This window comes from Morone saxatilis, unplaced genomic scaffold (genome assembly GCF_004916995.1).
Source record: "Morone saxatilis isolate NCDOM2014 unplaced genomic scaffold, NCSU_SB_2.0 Contig18, whole genome shotgun sequence".
NCBI classification, from domain to species: domain Eukaryota; kingdom Metazoa; phylum Chordata; class Actinopteri; family Moronidae; genus Morone; species Morone saxatilis.
Genome location: NW_023339740.1, coordinates 12,328,658 through 12,349,435, shown reverse-complemented (window position 1 = coordinate 12,349,435; position 20,778 = coordinate 12,328,658). Strand labels below are relative to the sequence as shown.

Sequence of the window (20,778 nt, the reverse complement as noted above, 5' to 3'; positions counted from 1 at the left end):
ATAATCATGAGAGGTGTGCCTCAGCTAAAATCTCTATGAAATGTCTTGACCTAGGAGACACAGCAGGTACCATCACCATGGCAACCCTTAATTGCAGTTGGGAGCACACAGCTGATTAAGATGACCTTTAACACAGTGTGACACAGCTTGCTTCTAATATATCTTCTCTCTCTATAACGCACCAAGCATTCAGACACACATAGTCTAGTTTTATATAAAACTGTAGCTTGTATTCAATAATTTATGAATCATTATCATTATACTGTTCGATAAATTCAATGCCAGTTCCTTTTATGAAGGTCTGAGATGGTGGGTGGGATGATTTCCTTCTGAAATCAATGACCAGAAGGAAATCATCCCACCATTATTATTATTCCACACAGTGATTTGACTCATTGTTAACTGATAAAATATTGATGAATGCAGCTTTAATAATGAATATTATATTTAGGTTTTTTTCATGAATAAATTATATTTAATATTAACATGTTTTGCTCGGAAATAAACAAAATCATCAAAAAACATTCATTAGATTTCATTGCTGTCTAGAGTTAGTCTATTAAGACAACCGTCAGTAAATGTGATATCACAAACCTGTGTTTTGCATTTTGATTACAGCATGTAGTAGCATACCTGCTGTAGATATCTGGTCTGTCCTTTATCTGTCAGCACAGATGGGTGCAATAACAGATCAGTTGTGTTTGAGTAGTAAACATAAATATTTGTCTCAGGTGTGGGGGTGAAAGGAATGTGGAGATGGAGGGCAAAGACACAGTCTGTGGTTTAGACTCATAATTGAACCGTGATACATGGACACATAGTACTGTTCTAACAACAGGGAAGCAAAAAGCCATTGACCCTGAAGCAATAACATGGGACAGTTATAGTGATAGTTTTGTTCAGGGTGAACTACCTCTGTGTTAAACAGTAGCCGGACCCTATAAATATGATTGAGTGTGAAGACCACTTCTTCACATCCTCTCTGAACAGCTGTACAATTTACCAGCAGACATTTTGGCTTGAGGTCAACTGGCTGCTCTTGTAATCCTCATTCTTCAGAGATGGATCATCGTAGCCACAGGGCTGACTCATGCGCTGTGTTAAAAACTGTTGGAGCTCTCAGAGAACAAACAGAGTCTGCCGTGGGACTCGGCCGAGCACTTCTCAGCCTCTGAGCGCTGGCGCTTCACATTTGGGACGGAAACTCTTGATGAAAACTTGAATATGGACTACACAGCGCTGCTGCTGAGCCTGCTGCTGCTCAACCTCAGTGGAGCAATTTGTGCTGTGGTGCAATGGACAGAATTAAATGAAGCAAAGGTAAGATGATAGTTTGCTTTGTAATTTGTTTAAACCTGCATTCACAAGATGCTTATCTCAACAGTGAGTGTATATACGAGAGCTTTAGCGTCATCCTCTGCATTCACAGGCCTATTTGAGGCAGTATGGCTACTTGAATGACCCCGCTGATCCACAAGACCCTCATTACCTGGAGGAGATCATTGAAGCTCTCAGGTAAAACAGACAAGTGGAAACACAGCTTGCAACTGACAGTGTGTTAATGCCATAGCACATTTTATATATGAGGGTCTGCTGGAGCAATAAATACAGTGGAGGAGGATGTGAGCAGCCCTCCTTGTATTTTCAAATCAGTTTGCAGATGTTTTTCTTGTCTCTAGGGTTTTCCAGACGGTCAATGATCTGCCACCTACTGGAGAATTAGATGAAGCTACTATGGATGTGATGAGACAGCCCCGCTGTGGCTTGGAGGACTCCTTCAACAAGAAATTTCATAAATACAGAGTAATGGGTGAGTTAAGAGACAATCTTTAGTTTCTCTTCTCACAAAACTGTCAGCAAGTATTTTATTTGCATTCGTGCATACGCTTTGAGGCTTGTTATAGGTCTGTTAATGTCTTTAACAGCACATGTCCTGCAGTGTGAACGTTAAAAGAGTTTGTAGCTGTTAGTTTGAGGGTGAGATGTCACAAATTGGTAATGTCTGGAACAATGTCTGGACCTTTAAAGCTTTGTAGAAATTGTTGGATCTCTGAAGGCAAAAACTTTATCTGCTCGATTTTAACCCGTATTAGACAGACTGCTGAAATGTTCCACTCTGGAAAATGTAAATACTGGTGATTAAATATAAGCACTTGAGCACTGAACTCAACTCAAGTAGCAGTATGAAGTGCCTTATTTAAAGTATATTTACAGAACATCAATAGATATGATCATTTACGATGTGACAATAAAAACAAAACAACTAGAAAACTAGGTACTACAAAATAAAAATAAAAATGTTTTCAAAAACCAGATATGAGACTTTTAGTGAGGCAGACAGTTTTATTGAAGAAAAGGATTCTTCTACAGCAGGTCGTTGGAGAAAGAGGAGTCTGACCTATCGCATCTACAACTACACACCGGACATGAAGAAGACAGATGTCACGAGGGCCATAACCTCGGCCTTCAAGTACTGGAGTGATGTGACTGCTTTGACCTTCAGAGAGGTCCACTATGGCAGAGGAGACATAAGGATCTCCTTCCATAAGAGAGATGGCTACTGCCCTGTCCCATTTGATGGCCGTGGTTAGTCCCTCTCCACTCGAAAATCACTTGTTCTTCTTGACTTTGACAAACTTTTTAAATATATTCTTTCACTGTGAATTATTAACTACTATTGGTCTCAGTGTCCTCTGAAACACTAACTCATACTGTTTATTTGTACCACCTGCAGGTCATGTACTGGCTCATGCTGAGTCACCAGAATCTGGTATTGTCCATTTTGATGAGGATGAGTTCTGGACTGAGGGATCATATTATGGTACTAATCTGCGTATTGTAGCTGCCCATGAAATCGGCCACGCTCTGGGCCTGGGTCACTCTCAGTTCAAAAGCGCTCTGATGGCGCCTGTCTACTCTGGTTACCGTGCCAACTTCAGGCTGCATTCAGATGACATCAGAGGCATTCAGGCGCTATACGGTGAGTACGTCAAGGAGGACCGGACTGGATCAGAGCGGTCAATTTGATATTGACTGTGAATTTGCATAAATAAGTACCTGTGACTCCTACACTGACATTCATGTGGTCTCTTCATTCAACTGATAAAGTAATATAATATGTACAGTATATAATATACAGACGAAGCTCTTAATAAGACTTATATGAAGAGTTATACTGGTCCTGTTTGTGGTTTGTAAATTAGAGCCTGACAGATAAATCTATTTTTATACGCACCATCGATGATACCATTAAATAGTTTTTTTGCAATTATGAAACATGTACTCTTTCCACTATGTGCTTTAAGTGACCAACATATATTATCATTCTGTATTATTAATTAACAATGATGCTGGGCTATTGTTTACTCATTTTATAATAAGGTATAAATAGATGAGATGTTTATCAATATGTCTGTTGGTCAACAAGACGTTAAGACGTTTTAATATACAGTATATTTAACATAAGTTTTATGCCTAGAGTTCATTATCTGATAGCTGACTTTCCTTTATTAGAGGTCTGAAGCACCCTAATTATTATTTAACCTACATGATTGTTGTAACACTCTTTGATCCACAAGGTGTCTCTTGTTTGCATAAAAACCGTGTTCAGGTAGTTTTCAAATGTCAAAAATTAGTCCAACATTCATCCTAAAACTCTGTTTACAGGCAAACGCATTACCAGCACTTTAGCCAGTCCAACAACTGCAGACAGTTTGTTTTCCACAGTGAGCAGCCACAATACTGAGAGCATCCCTGACCCCTGCACTGCCACACTGGACGCCATCATGTTGGGTAAGTTATAGATTAACTGTTGTGAGAGTGATGACTGGACAAGCCCCATCTGTGTGCATTGACACAATACAGAATATTGTATTTGATAGATTTGCAGTGAATTAGCAGTGATTGAGCTACAATAAGGATCTGAAAATTTTGTCTTTTGACATGTACGTTTTCAAACACAGTGGAGCTCTAAATATTCCAAATGCCTGTATTTGACAACCTGGGAACGAGACTCAACAACGTCAACAACTCAACTATCTTTCTTTGATAATTTTGCTTTGAACTCTGATTGGTTGTTTCTGTTTTAGACGTGGTGTATTCTTGCAAAATTATTGATTGTCTGTCTCATGTACTGTCAGGATATAGAGAAGGTTTCAGCAAATATGACAATAAGTTATTTAAAAAGTATGACAGGTTTACATTATCTTGTCCTTCTGTCTGTGGGAGGGGAAGGTGATTATGTTAAACTTTTTGAATGGGCATCAACATATCAATATTTGCTTTGTTTTTTTTTAGGACACAAAACGTGTGACACATAGTTTAGTATCTCACTGTATGTTCAATCAGGTCCATGGAGGAAAACCTTTGCCTTCAGTGGTGATTATGTGTGGACCATCTCTGATCTGGGACACAACACGCCAATGAAGATTGACAGGCTGTGGAGGGAACTCCCTGGAAACCTGAACGCTGCTGTACACTCTCAAAGAACCAACAAGACATACTTTTTTAAAGGTACAGTTGTTGTTCTCCAGTACTTTATACCTTCTGCTCTTCAGTGAGTCTTGAACTTGAAAATGTTTGTACTGTTTCAGGCAATAAAGTGTGGAAGTATACCAACTTCGTGCTGGACTATGGCTACCCCAAACAGGTCAAACGGATCCCTCCTAATATCGATGCCGCCTTGTACCTGGAGAAGAACAAGAAGCTGGTCTTCATCAAGGTATCTATGATCAAAACATGAGGAGCAGCAGCTTTAATCATGGCCACATTTGCAGAAATCCTCCGTTCTTACCGCTTATTTCTTTGTAGGGTTCAGAACACTGGCAGTGGGATGAGCTGAAGTACACCGACTTAAGTCTCTACCCCAAACCGCTGTCTATGCTCTTCAGCGGAGTGCCATCTAGTCCAGATGCAGCCTTCACCTGGACCAACGGCAAGATCTTCTTCTTTAAGGGCGACGACTACTGGCGCTTGAATGAGATACTGAGAGTGGACAGAGGATACCCACTGAGCAAGAAGGAGCGCTGGATGCGATGCTAAGGCTCGACCATCAGGGGGCAGCAGGTACCAAGAGGTCTACGACAGGGGTGCTGGTTCTACTCCGGGGGCATTGACAACCAGGCAACCTCAACAGCAGTGATTGTGTGTCTTATCATCTACCACGTTGAAAGAAAACCTAGTGTGGGAATTGATATTACTTTACTGGATCTGATTTAACCAAGCTACTCCTGCCCGCCGCAGCAGGCAACATTTTTGTGAGGCTTAGTTCTTGAGCACAAATGTGTGTTTTTGTGACTGCGAGGATTATGTAAGCATTTATATGATCTCAGGGAGAAATCAAGGGAGGCCTTCTGTTTTTCTCTCTAACATATGTGTTGGATTATGTGTCTTAATACTTGCAGCAAGATGTAATATGATAAAGGGAGTGTGCACTTTCTGTTCAGACATTTTGTTCAACCAGTCATCTTTTCATATATGTTTAACCAGTCGCCTTTCCTTTAATGCTACTAAACATGTCAATTATGTCATGAACCACACTCGTCTGTGAGAAATAATGTCTGTGTCCTGACTCTCTTATGTGGAAATGTAGCATTTTCTACAATTAAACAAGACATGATTTTGCCAGTAAAATTGCCTGATTTCAATTCCCTGTCACCAGAGAAATGGCTCACCATTCCCACAAAGAGGATAGAAAAATATTTAATGTTCACTATGATGAAAGGCCAGTCTGTCCTGCTTTGTGTTGTGTCTGCAAAAAAAAAAAAAAACTTTAGAGGCGCTATGGCAACCCCGACCAGTTGCAGAGTAGGAAATCCTCCCCATGACCTCTTTCTTGCCTATGAAAAATCTGGTGAGTAATGCTGCCAGTGTTGCTAAGAGCCTGCATAGACAAACAGTGTAATTTATCTGACTCTGAGTCAACCAATGAGCAAAAACTTGTTTTTGTATCAAACACATTTATTTATCTTTGAAATTTCTATCAACAGGTATGTACAGATTCAGGTAACAAGTGCATTGTCCCTGCAAAATCCAAACAAAAAAAATGAGAATTATTTAAAAATCTACAAATTAACAACAAACATGCTTTGTTTTTTGTCCTTTTCCCCCCAACACTACCATATAGTTGTTCATTATATAAATTAAATTATAAAACGTTTACTCCACAAACATACAACAGTCTATATTCTTCACCTACTGTTTTCTGTCAGGAGCTACACTGAAATGATCCTGCTAAAAGCTCCTGCAAAGAGCTTTTAAATACAAACTGCAGTTTAGTTTTCATTTAGTTTTTGCTTCACTTATTCATACTCCATGTATCCAACTACATGTCATATCTTAACTCTCTCACCACCTAAATAAAAATACACAAAAATGAAAGTCATTTTAATGAAAAACGTTCACAAATCCTACGACCACACAGTTAAACAGTAAGACAGGTAATAACACAACACTTCATGGCAATGACTAACTTTTTAAGTACAGTACATGTAATGTCAAACAAATTGCTTTGTCGTGTTCACTACCAAAACAGAAATATATCTGTTTTTTGAGGCTCGTACTTGCTGTATGTATTTAATACACGATGAGAGGAAACTGAGGACCTTATTTTGTTAGTATCTGGTTTTAAGTGTTTCTCTGAGAAACACAGTGGTTGCAGTGGTTATAGCTTCACACCTCTTTCTTCTCCCCAAAAAAAAGCAGCAGTCTCTTTCTCTGAACACCCAGTACTGACACACTCACAGGAAGAAATCCTTCCTCGCTCCAAATCGATGAAGGGCATAAAAAACCCTTAGCTGAGGGGAGCAGGTTATTAGCTCTACTCTACATTAAGAAGACACCGTTGGAGAACTAAAGAGGACTAAGAAGTCCCTTCTTGTCTCTGTTTTGCTCAGACCCTGACGACTGGGGTTGTAGCTGTAAGGGGCGCGGTGGACCCGGTGTCATAGTCCAAGTCAATCATGGTGTGGTTGGCCGTGCCCAGGCTGCTAAGGGAAGTGCCTGTGCCCATCTGTCTGTCCCGCAGACTTTGCAGGTAGCTCTGAGAAGAACAACACAGGGAGAGATGAGTGAGGTACACAAAAATGGTGGGTTTAACTTCACAATGATTTTTATGGCATCAGTATCTGCAGCACACGCCCTGTTGGGTGACACTGACCGGTGCCAGTAGATCCCCAGCGTAACGTTTCACTGGGGTGGGTTTACGGCGGTACGTGCCTTCCTGCCCACCTGCCTGCTGTCGCTTCTTGGCGTCCTTCTCTCGAATCCGCATCAGCTGAACTCTCTTCTGTCTCCGACTGATAACGACTACAAGGAGAAAGGGGCATTGAAAGGCAGCCTGTTAACATCACTTCATCATGAATCAAATTACAGTAATAATGGACAGACAATGAGATACAGTAGAAATAAAGTGTCTTTGTAACATCTGCACTCATATTAATCAAATAAAAAAGACATTTTGGACTTAAAATAAGTAAAAATCCTTCACGTTTACCCAATTTATCAAAGTCTTCAATTTAAGAGAGCTCCACAGATGTGTTCTCGACACCTGTACCAGCTAGATTTTATTTCCTCCTTCAAATGTTTGATAACTGTGAATATAACGTTTTCACTCCTCTGTCAGCTCTTAAGATGATTCTTAAGTGTAATTCTTACCCACCCCTACAACAGAACTTAGGTTGTCATGATATTTCCTCCTTACCCTCAGTGTGTGAGAAGCTGTCATCTGTCAGTTTCCACTGGACCAGTACTCCTATGAGGCTGAGAGCCGGCCAGATGCCCAGAATGACCCAGCTGTACCAGCAGAGAGGTGGCCCGGGTGTGAGGCGCAAGCATTCATACACATGCATGGCCAAAGCCAGCATCTCCACAAAGTAATCAGCACACACTGTCATGATAGCTGCCCCGAACACAGCCGTGGACAGCATGGTGAAGAGCTTTTGCCACTGCAGCGTCAGCACGGCAAACAGCATGCCTGTCCCCAGGAGTGTGCCCAGTGGGACCCAGACTGTGGTTGGAGTGTAGAACTGGTGAGTGACCAGCAGGGCGGCGAGAGCCAGGAGGAGACCCAGCAGCAGGCCGGTCATGAAGAGGCCGACACTCCGCACCAGCATAGTGACCAGACCGCACAGCAGGCCTATGCCGAGGCCGATACCCGCGCTGGCCTCCACGCTCAGCTGAGTGTCCAGCACATGCTCCTTGTGGCACAGCAAGAAGATGATGACAGAGCCAAACATCAGACCAGACAGGAACATGACGGCCTTGAAACAGCGGTAACCTAGAAGAGGAGAGACGATGTCAGATTTCCACCGAGAAGCAGAAGATGCCTACTGGAACCAAGCTGCAGAGGAAATCAGTATCATCAAGTGAAAGCACGGATTTATCCAACTTGATTTGAGATATTTAAAGATTGCACTGTGGAGGTAAGTTTACAGTCACATATGAAATCTGGACGGTGTGTTATATCATCCCAAAAAGCCTCGTTTTAACCTCACGTCAAGGTTTGTGTGAGCCGGCAGAGATCCTCACCAAAGAAGCAGTAGATGATGCCGAACAGGCAACACATGGAGCAGATGACGGCAGGGATGACGTCATACTTCCTCTCTATCTCCAAACTGCAGGCGTCGACGTCGGCCATGCCTGCCCCGGCCCCTTCAGAGCTCAGCCCAGTAGGATCCGCCATTCTGGGTGAACGTGGGAGACTGAAATTCGGGATGAGGGTAGAACTTGTGGTGGTGTTATCTCAAGTCCATCTGAACAGGTGTGGTGCTGCAAGAGAACAGAAATTATAGAGATTATATTAAAGTGTGTGGTTGAATCTTTATAGGGAAAATGAAATAGTTATATCCTGATAAACTGAAGTACTCCAGAGGTAAATGTGAAGTGTGAAATCTTCAGGTCAACTGTGACTCTTTCCGAGCTGCTCTGTATGTGCAGCTGTCACTCACTCAACACACAAAGCTATGCAACGCAGTGCAACCCTGCGTGCTTCGGGCATACACACAAGCAGCTCATTCACTCACTATAATCCATGAGCCAGGACCCCTGTGGAGCTCTGCTCCCCCCGAATCATTAGGGTCATGAACTCACGAGTGGTCGGTCATCTGAGGAGAGTAAATGGTTTTACTTTATCAGTTTCTAACACAATTACAATAATCTGGTTTTAACTGTCCTTACATGGAAAGGAGAAAACAGTCAAGCACTGTTTTCTCTTTATAATTTACTAACTTTGGTTTCATGTTAAATAAGCTGTTTTTTATTTTTAAGTTTTATTTAAGTTTATCTTCATAACCTACTTGTCTGTGTGTATGTGTGTTACGTGGATCTCAACAGACAGCAACAAAGTAGTCTAAACACGTATACGCCGTCTGATCTAATCGTATTCAAAATAAAGCTTAAAAACATTTTGTCTGGTACATTTTTCCGTCACCTACTTTGTCATTTCTGAGACTCGCACCAACTACCACTCTTGAAAAATGATGATGGTATTTAGGCTGGCAGGCCCGTAGAGAGCCACAGAGGGCTGCAGTGGGGCTGAAGACTTCTGGGTGGACTCCTTCTGAGGCTGCTGGCAGGCCTCCTGAATGATCTCACCACAGCTGAGATCCGATTACAGCTAACTCACGTTTTCTACTTGAGACAAACAGCCAGGAACAGTCGGTCCTGCTCTTATTCTTTGCCCCTTGCCAGACCTTTCTCTCTCCGCCACCTCTCCTTCTTCACCTGGAACTTTCCCTAACTTAAATCTATTTTCTGAACACTGAAACGGGCCTCGTTCGTTTCGCCTGTTTCAGACACACGGTGTGTAATTTGTATGTCCTGCCTATGAATGACTTTACATGGAAAAAATGAGAGCCTGCTGGAAAGTTTTCTTTTCTTCTTTAGTCACTCGCCTTTCTTCAGTACCTATCTCTCTCTTCTGCTTTCCATCAGTGACGACTACAATGTGTCTTTCTTTTTTCTTATTAGGAGAATTTAGGAGAAATGTGTCCAGTATTTGTCCAGTTTATGTCTGGAGACAACAGTCTGGTGTTGCTTTAGGAGGATATGTGTAAATAGCTGACATATGTACAGAGAGAGATAATGTGGGATCATTTAAAAGTACACACAGGTTGTGGGCAGCATGACGGCTCAGTGGTTAGCTCTGTCGCCTTAAGCAAAGGGGTTTTGAATGACGGCTGGCTCAGGGTTGAGACACTTAAGACTTTCTAGCTTCCTCTGCCTGACAAGCAGCTCCGTGTGACCCCTGAACAGGATAAGAGGTTAGAAGAGGCAGGAACCTCATTGTTACGGGCTTTTGTTTTGCTCTTTGGTCTCGTTACTGTGGTCTGCCTCTGCATGTTGGTGTTGACTCAGTCATATGAGAAGACCAGTAACAAACAATGCAGAACTGTTAAAAAATGAACCGACAAACTTCAGCAGACCAAGTTTCTGACATAAAGTAAAAATCAAACTAACTGTGGTTGACTGCCTTTGGTTTGGCCCAGAGTATCTGACCCCAGTTGGCATCTGTTTAAGACATGAATGCAGCATGAGGCCACCTGGTTGGTTTGGTTATGAGACACCTGCACCGGCCAACTTCCTGTCATTTGTAAAGCTTGTTGTGACTGAATCCACTCTGAAGCCTTTCCCCTGTTTACCTGCTCGGTGCGCTTCTGCTGTGGCCTTTTTTTCTTGTATGAAATGTGAAACTTAAATGCTGTTGTTCATCATCTGCTGCGTAGTCGAATCATCAAACAAACTCCATCGAGGTCTTTCGAAGGAGACAACCGATCCTGTGAACGTTACAGAGTCTATAATTAACTAAACCCACAACACTTAAACTAATTCTTCTGCAGCTTAATCTTTCAAAGAACAAAAAAAAATGTCTTAATATCTCTTGTAATTGACATACAGCACGTTAAATCTGAATCATACTAAACTCTGTGGGTAGATAAAGTACTGACACATCACATTACAGTAACTTAATTACTGTAATTGGACACTGGCGACTTCCTCTGTAGCTTCTAATGGTCCAGGACTTTGAACGAATGTTTTGTTGTCAGCTTATTGAGTTTAGTAAAAACCATTAGGACAAATTATCAATGCTGATAGAAAATGATCAAATCTAGAGGCCTCCTTTCTGCCACATATCAAACTTGGTTAATGTTACCTTTCATATTAAAACAACTTTAGGTTTACCAATAACAACAGCACGATGAGTGTGAACTACTTTTTTCAACACCGTTTTTACTGTAATTAACTCCACGTTCACTCCCGTATCTCTGCGTCTGCCTCATGTTACCCCTCTGTGAGTCACAATGGTGTCCTATGTCTAGCAGGCTTGGAAGTCCTCGCTGCTGTGGGAGAATAGATCCATTATAGGGAGAAACAAAGACTCTGAGGCCCATGCTGTGACCTCTAGTGGCACTCAGAGGAAACCATGCGGACCAAAAAGGAGACCACATAAAGATGGCTGAGAGCACCAAGGAAACTGGTAAATCCCAAGTATTTGCTTTCAGAGGGTTGTTGAGTGAGGAGGGGGTACTAACTAGAAACAGATCTGTCATAATGACGAGCTCCCTGGAGGCCCCCAAAGCTCACGAGCTTCCCAGCTGAATTTCTCTACCGGCTAAAATCACCTGGCAACTAATTCAATACATGTCAACAAGAGGAGCGACTCAATAACTATTAACTACTATAATGTAATGTTTACCTGGTTCGCCATCGACGTTTAGCCTCTTAGCTAAAAGGAGCTAATCAGCAGTAAACAGTCTCGTAGGAATGTCATTAGTTTTTCAGGTTTACGCTCATAAAGCAAAGGATCGAAATTTAGACCTGATGATGAAAAAAAAGTCAGAGGATCAACAAAGTTATTAGAATTTAAATAATAAATGTTTGTAGCAAATTTCACGGCAGTCCAAAAAGTTATCAACTCAAAATGTCAACCATGTTTACTTGTTTAGAGTGTATATACTTTTAATTTATAGTCTTATATTTACTATTATATTTTGTGACATCTTCTTGTACTCTTGTGGAGTCAGTAAAGGTACATCTTATCTTATGATGATGCTGGAGGAAAGGTCGGAGGATCCACTGACGTTCGTACAAAATCAAATGGAAATCAATCCAACAGTTGTTGAGATATTTCAGTCTGGACGAGAGCGGTGGACGGTTTAATTTCCACCACCAATCACCATTAGAGGCTTGAAAACCCCTTTACCTGTACTTGAACTGTAATAAAAGCACATAATGGCCTCCAGAAGATTCATTCATTGACTTAAGAGGCTACTGGAATATTACGTTGCCCTTAAAAAACAAAAAGTAGAGTAGTCGACCAGAGTAGACGCCCTGAACAAACAGTGCGGGGGGCAGAGTGCTCAGCTGCTGGACAACAGGAGGGGTCGACTAGAAGTTCCCCACATAGCTAATTTGGGTGTGTTTTATTAAGGAGTGGGCGCGTGTGATCACAGCCAAGGATTCTGCAAGTGCTCCTACGACTTGACGTCCGCGGCCAGCTGAGCAGCTGAGAACCTGCAGTGTTATGAGTCGGCTGTCGGACGACTGGACCAGGAATGTGAGACGCACTCGGGTCTGTGAAGTCAGCTGGACTCCCTCAACCCGCTGAGAGACCGAGAGACAGCGTGCACCATGGGAATAACGGTGGGGGTTATTAAAATGGATGCCATATTGTGCTTAGCATAACGCTGGATAAACGTGGATGAATGTGCTCATCATCCCAGAACCATCTGCCTTCAGTCTGGATCATGTTGAGCAAGACATCATGTGGGTCACTACTGGGCTTCCTGTCCCCCCACAGCAGGAAGCCCAGGACCAGATGAGGAAGTGGAACATCAGGTTTCAGCAGGAACTGAGCCTCGTGTTTGTGCCACGGAGCGGAGACAGGAACGAAGAGCTGGATCATCAACATCTCTTCACCTTCAACACCATTCCTCTGATTTCAACTAACAGTCTGAGGGTGGGAGACACGAGGAACGAGGAAGTGTAGTATCCAAATCACAGACTTTTTGAATTTGAACAACGTCATGATGAAGTGCTGCAGTCTCTCCAGGTGTACGTGTGTAAAAACTGTGATTCAAAAAGCTTGTAGCTGGTAATTAACTGTCTGGCTAACAGCGGACGTAGATTAGATTAATTAGCTATCGTAAACAAGACTGTAATCCGTCTGGCTCGCAGGCTGATCTACATAACACTTGCTGTTGTGTCACCGAGTATATTAACAGCTGAATAATGAACAAAGCACCACGTGATAGATTACATGTTTCCAGACTGAATGCTCAGATGTTTTGTGATTCGTATTTATATTCGCTGTATCTGAGCTTCATGCAGACGTATTCACACGACAGTATTGCGTTGATCGTGATGTGTAAAAATGTACTTATGTAGATTTTATATGGACAAATCAAAACCTGGCTTTAAATCCCATTCAGATCATTTAGTTGTTAATCCACTCACTCTTTATAGCTGAAAACAGACACAAATGAATAAATATAGCAATAAAACTAAATAATTTTAATATTTATTTGGTACCTCGGCTTGAGTCCTAGTTTTAACCAGAGTGTGTGATACTCATATCTGCTGTATTTTAAAAGCTCTGTGGTGCTTCGCGTACATTATTGATTATGTGACCCGCGGGATAACTGCACAATACTCACATGGACATGTCATGTGTTTACATTACAAACTGTATTAACAGCTTTCTTATTACATCACTGAAGTGCCACTTTAACAGGACTTATTTTCCCTTGTGCAGATCTGAGATGTATTTCCTCTCCATGGTGTTTCCTCGTAATCGGCGGCTCAAAACCAAAACCATGTGAATCAGACATTTACCAAAACAAGGATTTTTAATGTAACTCTACAACAAGATATAACAACAAATGTGCAACTGTGTAAACTGGATCTTTTCTTAAAGAATCTGAAGAAAAAAGATGTTTCGCTTCCGTCTTAATAATTCACATATTTGTGACCACGAAGTCTCCAAAACTGTGATTTTTATGCAAAACCTTTTTTCCTCCCAAAGCTGCTGGAATTCACTCAACCAACTTCATGTTGCACACAGCACAGAGGGGCTTCCTGGGTTCTGGTCACTGCCCAGAGTTAGAAAAATTCCCATCATTTTGAAATATCTGGTTGCACTCAATAGCTTTTCTTGTAGAGACTCAATTGGCAGCTGCTCCAGTGACAGCACGTCAGTCATAGTCTCACTGGCAGGTTTAGGACTTCAACTGAAGTCTCTTATGTCCGAATTAAGTCCTAATAAAAATGATAAGTCAAGTTTATAATTGCCAAATAATTTGCCCTCTGGCCACTAAACCCCAATAATGCGCACAATACTTTATTAGTGGTATCCAACTTCTTTTCCCCTCATAATCTCTCAAACTCTGCCAGCCTGAGTTGGGACTAAACAATAGAAGCCTTTCAACTTAAGACTGCAGAGAGCGACTTATAGGGAGGCATGAAAAAAGATCAGGAAAATAACGAGGAGCCTTTTGAAGAGAGTCACATGTCAGTGGTGCCTGCATGTATACTGTAAATCAGAAATGCTGCAGTAAGTTGGGATCGTGACCCAGCGGCGGAGGAAGGAGTGCACAGTGTGAGAAGAGAGGAGGGGCGGTGTGGTGAGTCTGATGTCCATATGTTGGTGAGAGCACAGTGAAGCACTGTGTATGAGATAATATATGCTGAGGATCAACACTAGGTTGGCGTAAAGAACTGCAACCACCCGTCACGCCGAGCGAGACGCCAACGCAGGTTTCAGGGTTGTTGTGTCCTCGTGTGAAGTCGAGCTTTCAACAGTGTGATGATATATTACAGCAAACGTAAACACTAGTGCACAAGAAACAGAGTTACTTAGGCAGACCGCCAAAGTAAAACTGAATCGACCACTGATTGAATCGTAATATTTGTAGATTTTGTTTGTTATTGGCAGAAGAGGAGTCAGTACAGCAGGCTCAGACCTCCCTGTATGTGTCTGTATGTGTCTGCAGCTCATCTACAGTCGACGGTCGTTGTACCTCCTACAGCGATCTCATGAGCCTAAAATATCACGTGCGTCCTTCATTTTCCAGGCCGACTCGACGCCGCTCTCACGTCGTAACTATAACCGATGTTTAAAGTGCTATAAGTAGTCTATGGACGGGGGTTTGGAAATGACTGGTATCAGTTTTTATGTGGTTTCCATGTGACAATGGGGTTTTCTTTCTTTCTTGCACCCAAAGAGTCTCTAGATCTTTCCACAGTCCGGTCGCTCCTCAGCCGTGTTCTCACAGTTCGGCTTCTTTCGCTTCGTGAGGAGAAAAATAAGGATCAACAGCATCTGATGACTTCCAAGGTTTGGTAAATTAAAAGCTACAATAAAAACAGCACAGACATTTAAAGTCCCTTCCTGTAAGTATTCCTGAAGGTATAATATCGGAGAACATCACAGGTACAGAGCACAGCAGTCCTCTTATTAGATTAACCACATCAACCAGACTGTCAGTGAGTACAGACTGTACTGCACAGCTCTTCTCCTTCTTCGTCCATGTGCGGCACATATGAGGAGGCCTGAGCATGTGTCAGCCCGACAGAGGGAGTGATAACGTACTTCTTCTAGCAATTCTGAAAACTTGAACTCACTCAAATGATCCTCACTCAACGGAGTCACTGGGAAACTGCATTTGCTTCGGCTGTGAGCTTAAATAATGTCCCGACATGTGACAACAACTAAAGACAGGAGAAGTAAACATGATTCCTATTGAATACCGTGGATATTAGACACGGTACAATACTGCTGGATAAATGACTCGCTGCGTTTTAAAGTGACCACAGACTGCAATAAAGCAGCAGTAAAACTAGAAATTCCCCAAATGTGTAATAATATGCAGCTTCAGCCACACAGATTTGTTTTATACTGTAAATTAAAATGAGAGAATTGTGTATGTTGTCTTTACTTTATATATCTAAATACAGAGTTAACCAATGCCGACATCTCACGTAAGTTTGGAGCTGCGGATATAAATGTCCGGGCAGCCAATACCTTAATTAAAAGAACAAACCTCAGAGTATGGCCCTGTTGTTTCAAGAGGGGAAGAAAAGACTGCTCGTGTTTAAAGAAGAAAGGAGATCCAAACACAGTAATTTACCCAACCTTCAAATTAAAGCTTCTCCTCGTAAAACGCCAATTTCTACTTTGCTGTGCTGGTCAGCTGCTCTGTGCACACTCTGCTTCAACAACGCTGTCTTTAAAGCTGCTTCCAGTTCGTTCAATAAGTTCACTGTGTGTGTGTGTAATCGGTAAAGATTCGGCAGCGTGGTGTTGGCATATTCCAACGACAAAGACAAGACAACAATGAGAGCCTTGCATCGTGGCTGATTAAAAGGAACCACGCAAGACAACATGTGCAGTGTAACTTTCATCAAGCCCTGCTCCTCGTGCTTCCTCTCCCGCTCCTCTTTCTCCCCAAAGCAGGGAAGGGCTTCCTCTCTGCCGTTTCCAAGGGGCAAAACCATCTGGTGCAGGCTGGGTCAAGTAGATATGTGTGTGTGTGGGGGGGGGCTGCTGCACCGAGGGGGTGTAACTACAGACTGCACTCCCCAGTAAAGACAGGGCCTGTAGGTTGTCATCACACTGCCCAAAAAAACCCAAAGAGGCGCTCCCACCGCTGGATCCCACAGCAGAACCACAGGGCTTTCTGCACGCTACGTGGGCCACAGATGGACAAGACGAGGGATGTTTCCATAGTTATGTTTACCCACAAACACTATGGCTGGTTTTAAAGAGTAAGGAAACACTAGTTAAGGTTCCTCAGACAACCTGTGGAGTTTACGTAACGTATAATTGGATGCAAATTAAACAAATCTGTATTTTTTTGTTAGTTGTTGAGCTGCAGGCTTCTTCCCATCTTCCACCAGTCCTTCATAACTAACTTAAAACCTGGAGCTGCGAGTCAGTACTGATTAAAGCGCAGTACTGGGGGACTTTGGTCTAAATGTTTGGTTCAGTGCACAACAATAAAAGCCTTTATTATCCTGCTTCAGTATGTCCTCAAAGGCTGAAGGATAAGTTGCATTATGTGCCTCAAGTGTACAATGCTTTAAAAAAAAAAAAAGGTGGGTTCAGCCCTGGAAGCAGCCTGTCTTGCTACGTGTTAGTCCAAACATTTCCAGCTGTAGAGTTTGGCTCTGATCAGTCAGGATCTGAAGGTGGAATCGCTCAACTATAATCAATCATCATCGGTGATGAAATGTGCGACTATTGTTTCCAGTGACAGGCTGGAGTTAGTTATAAGTGAACCGCAATAACACACAAACCAAACCTCGGTGTTAGAAACGAAGAGCATAGTGCTGGTGTTAGGCAGACATCGTAACAGTTTGAAGTAGAAGTGATTTTAAGGACTTACCGATGAGCCTGTGTGTTCGGCGGTTATAACGTTATAACTTCTCCAATCGGCCCTGACAGACAGGAAAAACCCTCCACACACACACACACACACACACACACACACACAGGAGCCGCGGTAGAGAGTAATTGCCCCGCAAAAAACCGGTTTTTCCTCCCAACTTCTCCCGAGGCTTTTTTTTAAAAGCTCACAGGCTGAACTAAACCGCCAACAACGGCATCGTTTCAGTTCCTAACCCCCCACCCAGGTCTTTGAACGCGACACTAGCCCCCTGACTACAGATGTGAGGACGGTTAGCTCGTTTCCATTCTCCGCGGCTGCCTCGGTCACTCACACAACTTTCTAACGGACATTAACCGTTGACGTCCCCAACTTCCACCTCTCTGGAAAATCTTAACCTCCCTCCGTCTCCTCCTCCTCTCTCTCTCTCTCTCTCTCTCCCCCCTTTCTCTCCGCCGAAGTAAATGGCACTTTAAAGGAGAAAAACAAAGGAGGAAAAGTTTTTTTTCCCCTCTCTCTCTCTCTCTCTCTCTCTCTCTCTCTCTCTCTCTCCGAGGCAATCCCCTCTCTCTATCTCCATCCACCGCCGGCAGTTGGGCCGTTGGTCGGGGGCAGGGAGGAGGAGGAGGAGGAGGAGGAAGGTGGGGGCTCAGTAACGGATGAGGCCGTCGCTTTAATGAGCTAGCCGACTATACCTGAACTCTTGTGATAAAAACAGATTCAATTAACTGGGTTAGTTTGAGTTTTTACACCATAATGAACCGATAGGAGTCACCAGATCAGTCTATTAACACCAAACCTTAACGTTAACATCAACAACATTATATAACAGAACACAGGCTAACCTATAATCACACATTAACTAACGTTAACTGATGGATTAGCTACAGTGCTAGGAACAACAGAGACACTTTGTACGTATGAGTATGAATTCATTTACTAAAGCTTTACACGGCACTTCAACCAGTAAGACCTCATTGTGGGGTTGCCAGGGTCTCTGTCTGGCATTTAACCAACTCCAGCAGCACATATTTGGTTCTCCTAGCTCTAGTTTGTGGAGTAAATCACTCCAAACGACCTATGACCTGTGCTGCAGGGGCCCTGAAGCCTAAATCCGTTTATTAACACGTTAGCAAAATGTACAACTATAGAGTGGTTTAATTAACTTCACTTTATTTTGCCAGTATAATCCACTCATAAATACGGCTTTCTGGTGACTCTTGGGTACACACATAAAACTTTAAAACTCAGTATTATTAACTTTTTATCATTTTTAATTACGCACGAATCACTAACTTTTGCTGTTTGCCTCTTACAAAGTGACAAACCTGCTTTACATTTGTAACTGTGTCATTAACCTCTAATTATTATTTTTTTAACAACTTGACAACCCAAGTTGTCCTAATTAATGGCCTATAATTGATCCAAAAAGCAAAAGTGGTTAAACAATAAATAAATTATATATAAAGTATAAAACCGCCTATCCAAGGCCTATTATGAGCTCCAAGAAGACAGTGACTTGCATGTGAAGACAGACAGGTTGTATATACTTCATGCTTATTCATGCTCTTCTCCTTTCTGTATTCATACAGTGACACATTGAGGGTTAGGAGGAATTTGTGGTGTCCAGAGGGTAACAACTGTTGTCACAGGACCCTGTGGATTGTGTTTGTGCATGCAGAGGGAATGAGCTCCAGCTGAATGCTGGGACTGTATGAGCACTTCATTCTCACCACAGGGTCTGCCGGAGGAGAAGGTGGAGGTTGTGTGTGTCTGTGTGTGTGTGTGTGTGTGGCAGAATCAGGATCTTATTTATAACTACGATCTTAGCAGACAGTACAGCTACCACACTATAAATTCAACAACTACACCCACAGGGGTTCATTGTTTACCTCTTTAAACTCAAACAGATTATTACTTCGACAGGGCTCATAGGTTCCACATTTACGTGCCTTGAAATATCTCAGTAACTTGATCATTTATTGGCACTTTATTCGACGTGAGCCCTTTCACTGCATTTCCAGGAGGATTTAGCAAAGGACAAACGTTTGACTGTACCGCTGAGAATAAAATACACTGATAGGTTGATCGAAGTGAAGGACTGAACTCATTATTCATGTTCTTTTTAAAATGCCATTTTCTCCTTTCTGGTGAAAATCTACATTTCTGAAGTCTGAATCACAACTAATGTATTTAACATGCACAGAATCAAACAAAGAAAAGGCAAAATACCATCTTGAACATGAGACTTTGAGTAGTACACCCATATGAACAACACACACATGAAACCAGGCACTAGTAAGGTAAAGACTATGTTCCTCTTATTGCGACATAAAGCTTAGTTTCGGGGAATTGACGTGACAAACAAATCAGGTATCTTTTTTCCACCCACTAACAAAACTGAACAGACGAGAATATTTCCCTGAGAATTTGCCTACACATCAGACTGCGGCCTAAGGCGACATACAGCAGGAGACTCACTACACAGCCCTTCTACAGCCTTTACCGGGGTTAACAACATAAACACATACTTTCAGTGAGGGTAATTGAAGCTCCTTGATTTATGTAGCTTTTAATTTAAACTTTAGGTCTTCATTTTCACTAACACAAGCATGGCTTCTATTTACTGAAAGTCTGCATGATTTAATGACTGTATAACACATCTGTTACTAACATTTATGCAACAAAGCCTCCAGGCATTTTCTTTCATGTTCTGGTTACAAAACAATGAGTCATCCCCGTATATTTAATATACACAGTCAAAGACCGGTTGATACATTAAGACATATAAGACACTTCTCTGTGCAGAGGCAGTGATATACCTTTAACCTCTTAGCTTTATGAACTACACTCACCGTTGTGCTCACATGTTTAACTCGCAGCAGTATCAGTAGATTGTCAGGTCTGTTTCTTGCTCCGAGGGTTGGGGGCAGAGCAGATGCTACGACAGGAAGTTACTAACATGGTCCAGATGTAAGGACAAGAGACCACCTCCGACACAGCTGCAAAACAGGGATGACTACAGGCAGCAACTGCAGACATACGCAGGGTCCCTGTGCTGAAGAAAGCTCAATCAAGAAATTAATCCATGTCACTTTTTTACAGTTATTAACAGACTGAGATTTTGATCTCCGTCCCTGTTGTCATTGGGCCTGTCCTCACTCACTGGTACAGGACTGAATACAAATTTTTTAAAGAGATATTCAATAGATTCAACAGTTCAAATGAGATATTCTACATAGTCAAGTAATTCTTAAACTCATTCACTCAGATAACAGTTCAACATTTATGTGCCCTCTAGTGTTTAAAACGATGCACTGCAACAAAGTGACAAAACAAAAAAGCCACTACTGAGCCACTATCTTGACAGCAGTGATTTTTTTTATTTTTATTAACA

General features: G+C 42.2%; 2 protein-coding genes across 4 annotated transcripts; one reads left to right on the top strand and one right to left on the bottom strand.

Annotated features, from left to right (window-relative positions):
• The first annotated feature begins 1,111 nt into the window (after positions 1-1,111).
• On the top strand, positions 1,112-5,624 carry mmp19 (matrix metallopeptidase 19). Its single transcript, XM_035661950.1, has 9 exons — positions 1,112-1,320; positions 1,430-1,515; positions 1,680-1,810; positions 2,371-2,586; positions 2,735-2,980; positions 3,667-3,792; positions 4,348-4,512; positions 4,593-4,720; positions 4,810-5,624. The coding sequence occupies exons 1-9, from the start codon at positions 1,225-1,227 to the stop codon at positions 5,038-5,040; spliced, it is 1,425 nt and encodes a 474-aa protein (XP_035517843.1). The 5' UTR covers positions 1,112-1,224; the 3' UTR covers positions 5,041-5,624.
• Positions 5,625-5,940: 316 nt separating this feature from the next.
• On the bottom strand, positions 5,941-17,928 carry LOC118328289 (transmembrane protein 198-like). Of its 3 annotated transcripts, none has more exons than XM_035661947.1 (5): positions 17,382-17,928; positions 8,527-8,766; positions 7,700-8,275; positions 7,216-7,305; positions 5,941-7,039 (listed from the first exon to the last, which is right to left on the bottom strand). In XM_035661947.1, exons 2-5 carry the CDS (start codon positions 8,678-8,680, stop codon positions 6,987-6,989), a joined length of 873 nt encoding a protein of 290 aa, XP_035517840.1. In that variant the 5' UTR covers positions 8,681-8,766; positions 17,382-17,928; the 3' UTR covers positions 5,941-6,986. The 3 variants fall into 3 exon arrangements, with proteins under 3 accessions (XP_035517840.1, XP_035517841.1, XP_035517839.1); XM_035661948.1 differs by having other exon boundaries at positions 7,228-7,305; positions 17,382-17,927; XM_035661946.1 differs by having other exon boundaries at positions 7,157-7,305; positions 17,382-17,926.
• Between the last annotated feature and the right edge of the window lie 2,850 nt (positions 17,929-20,778).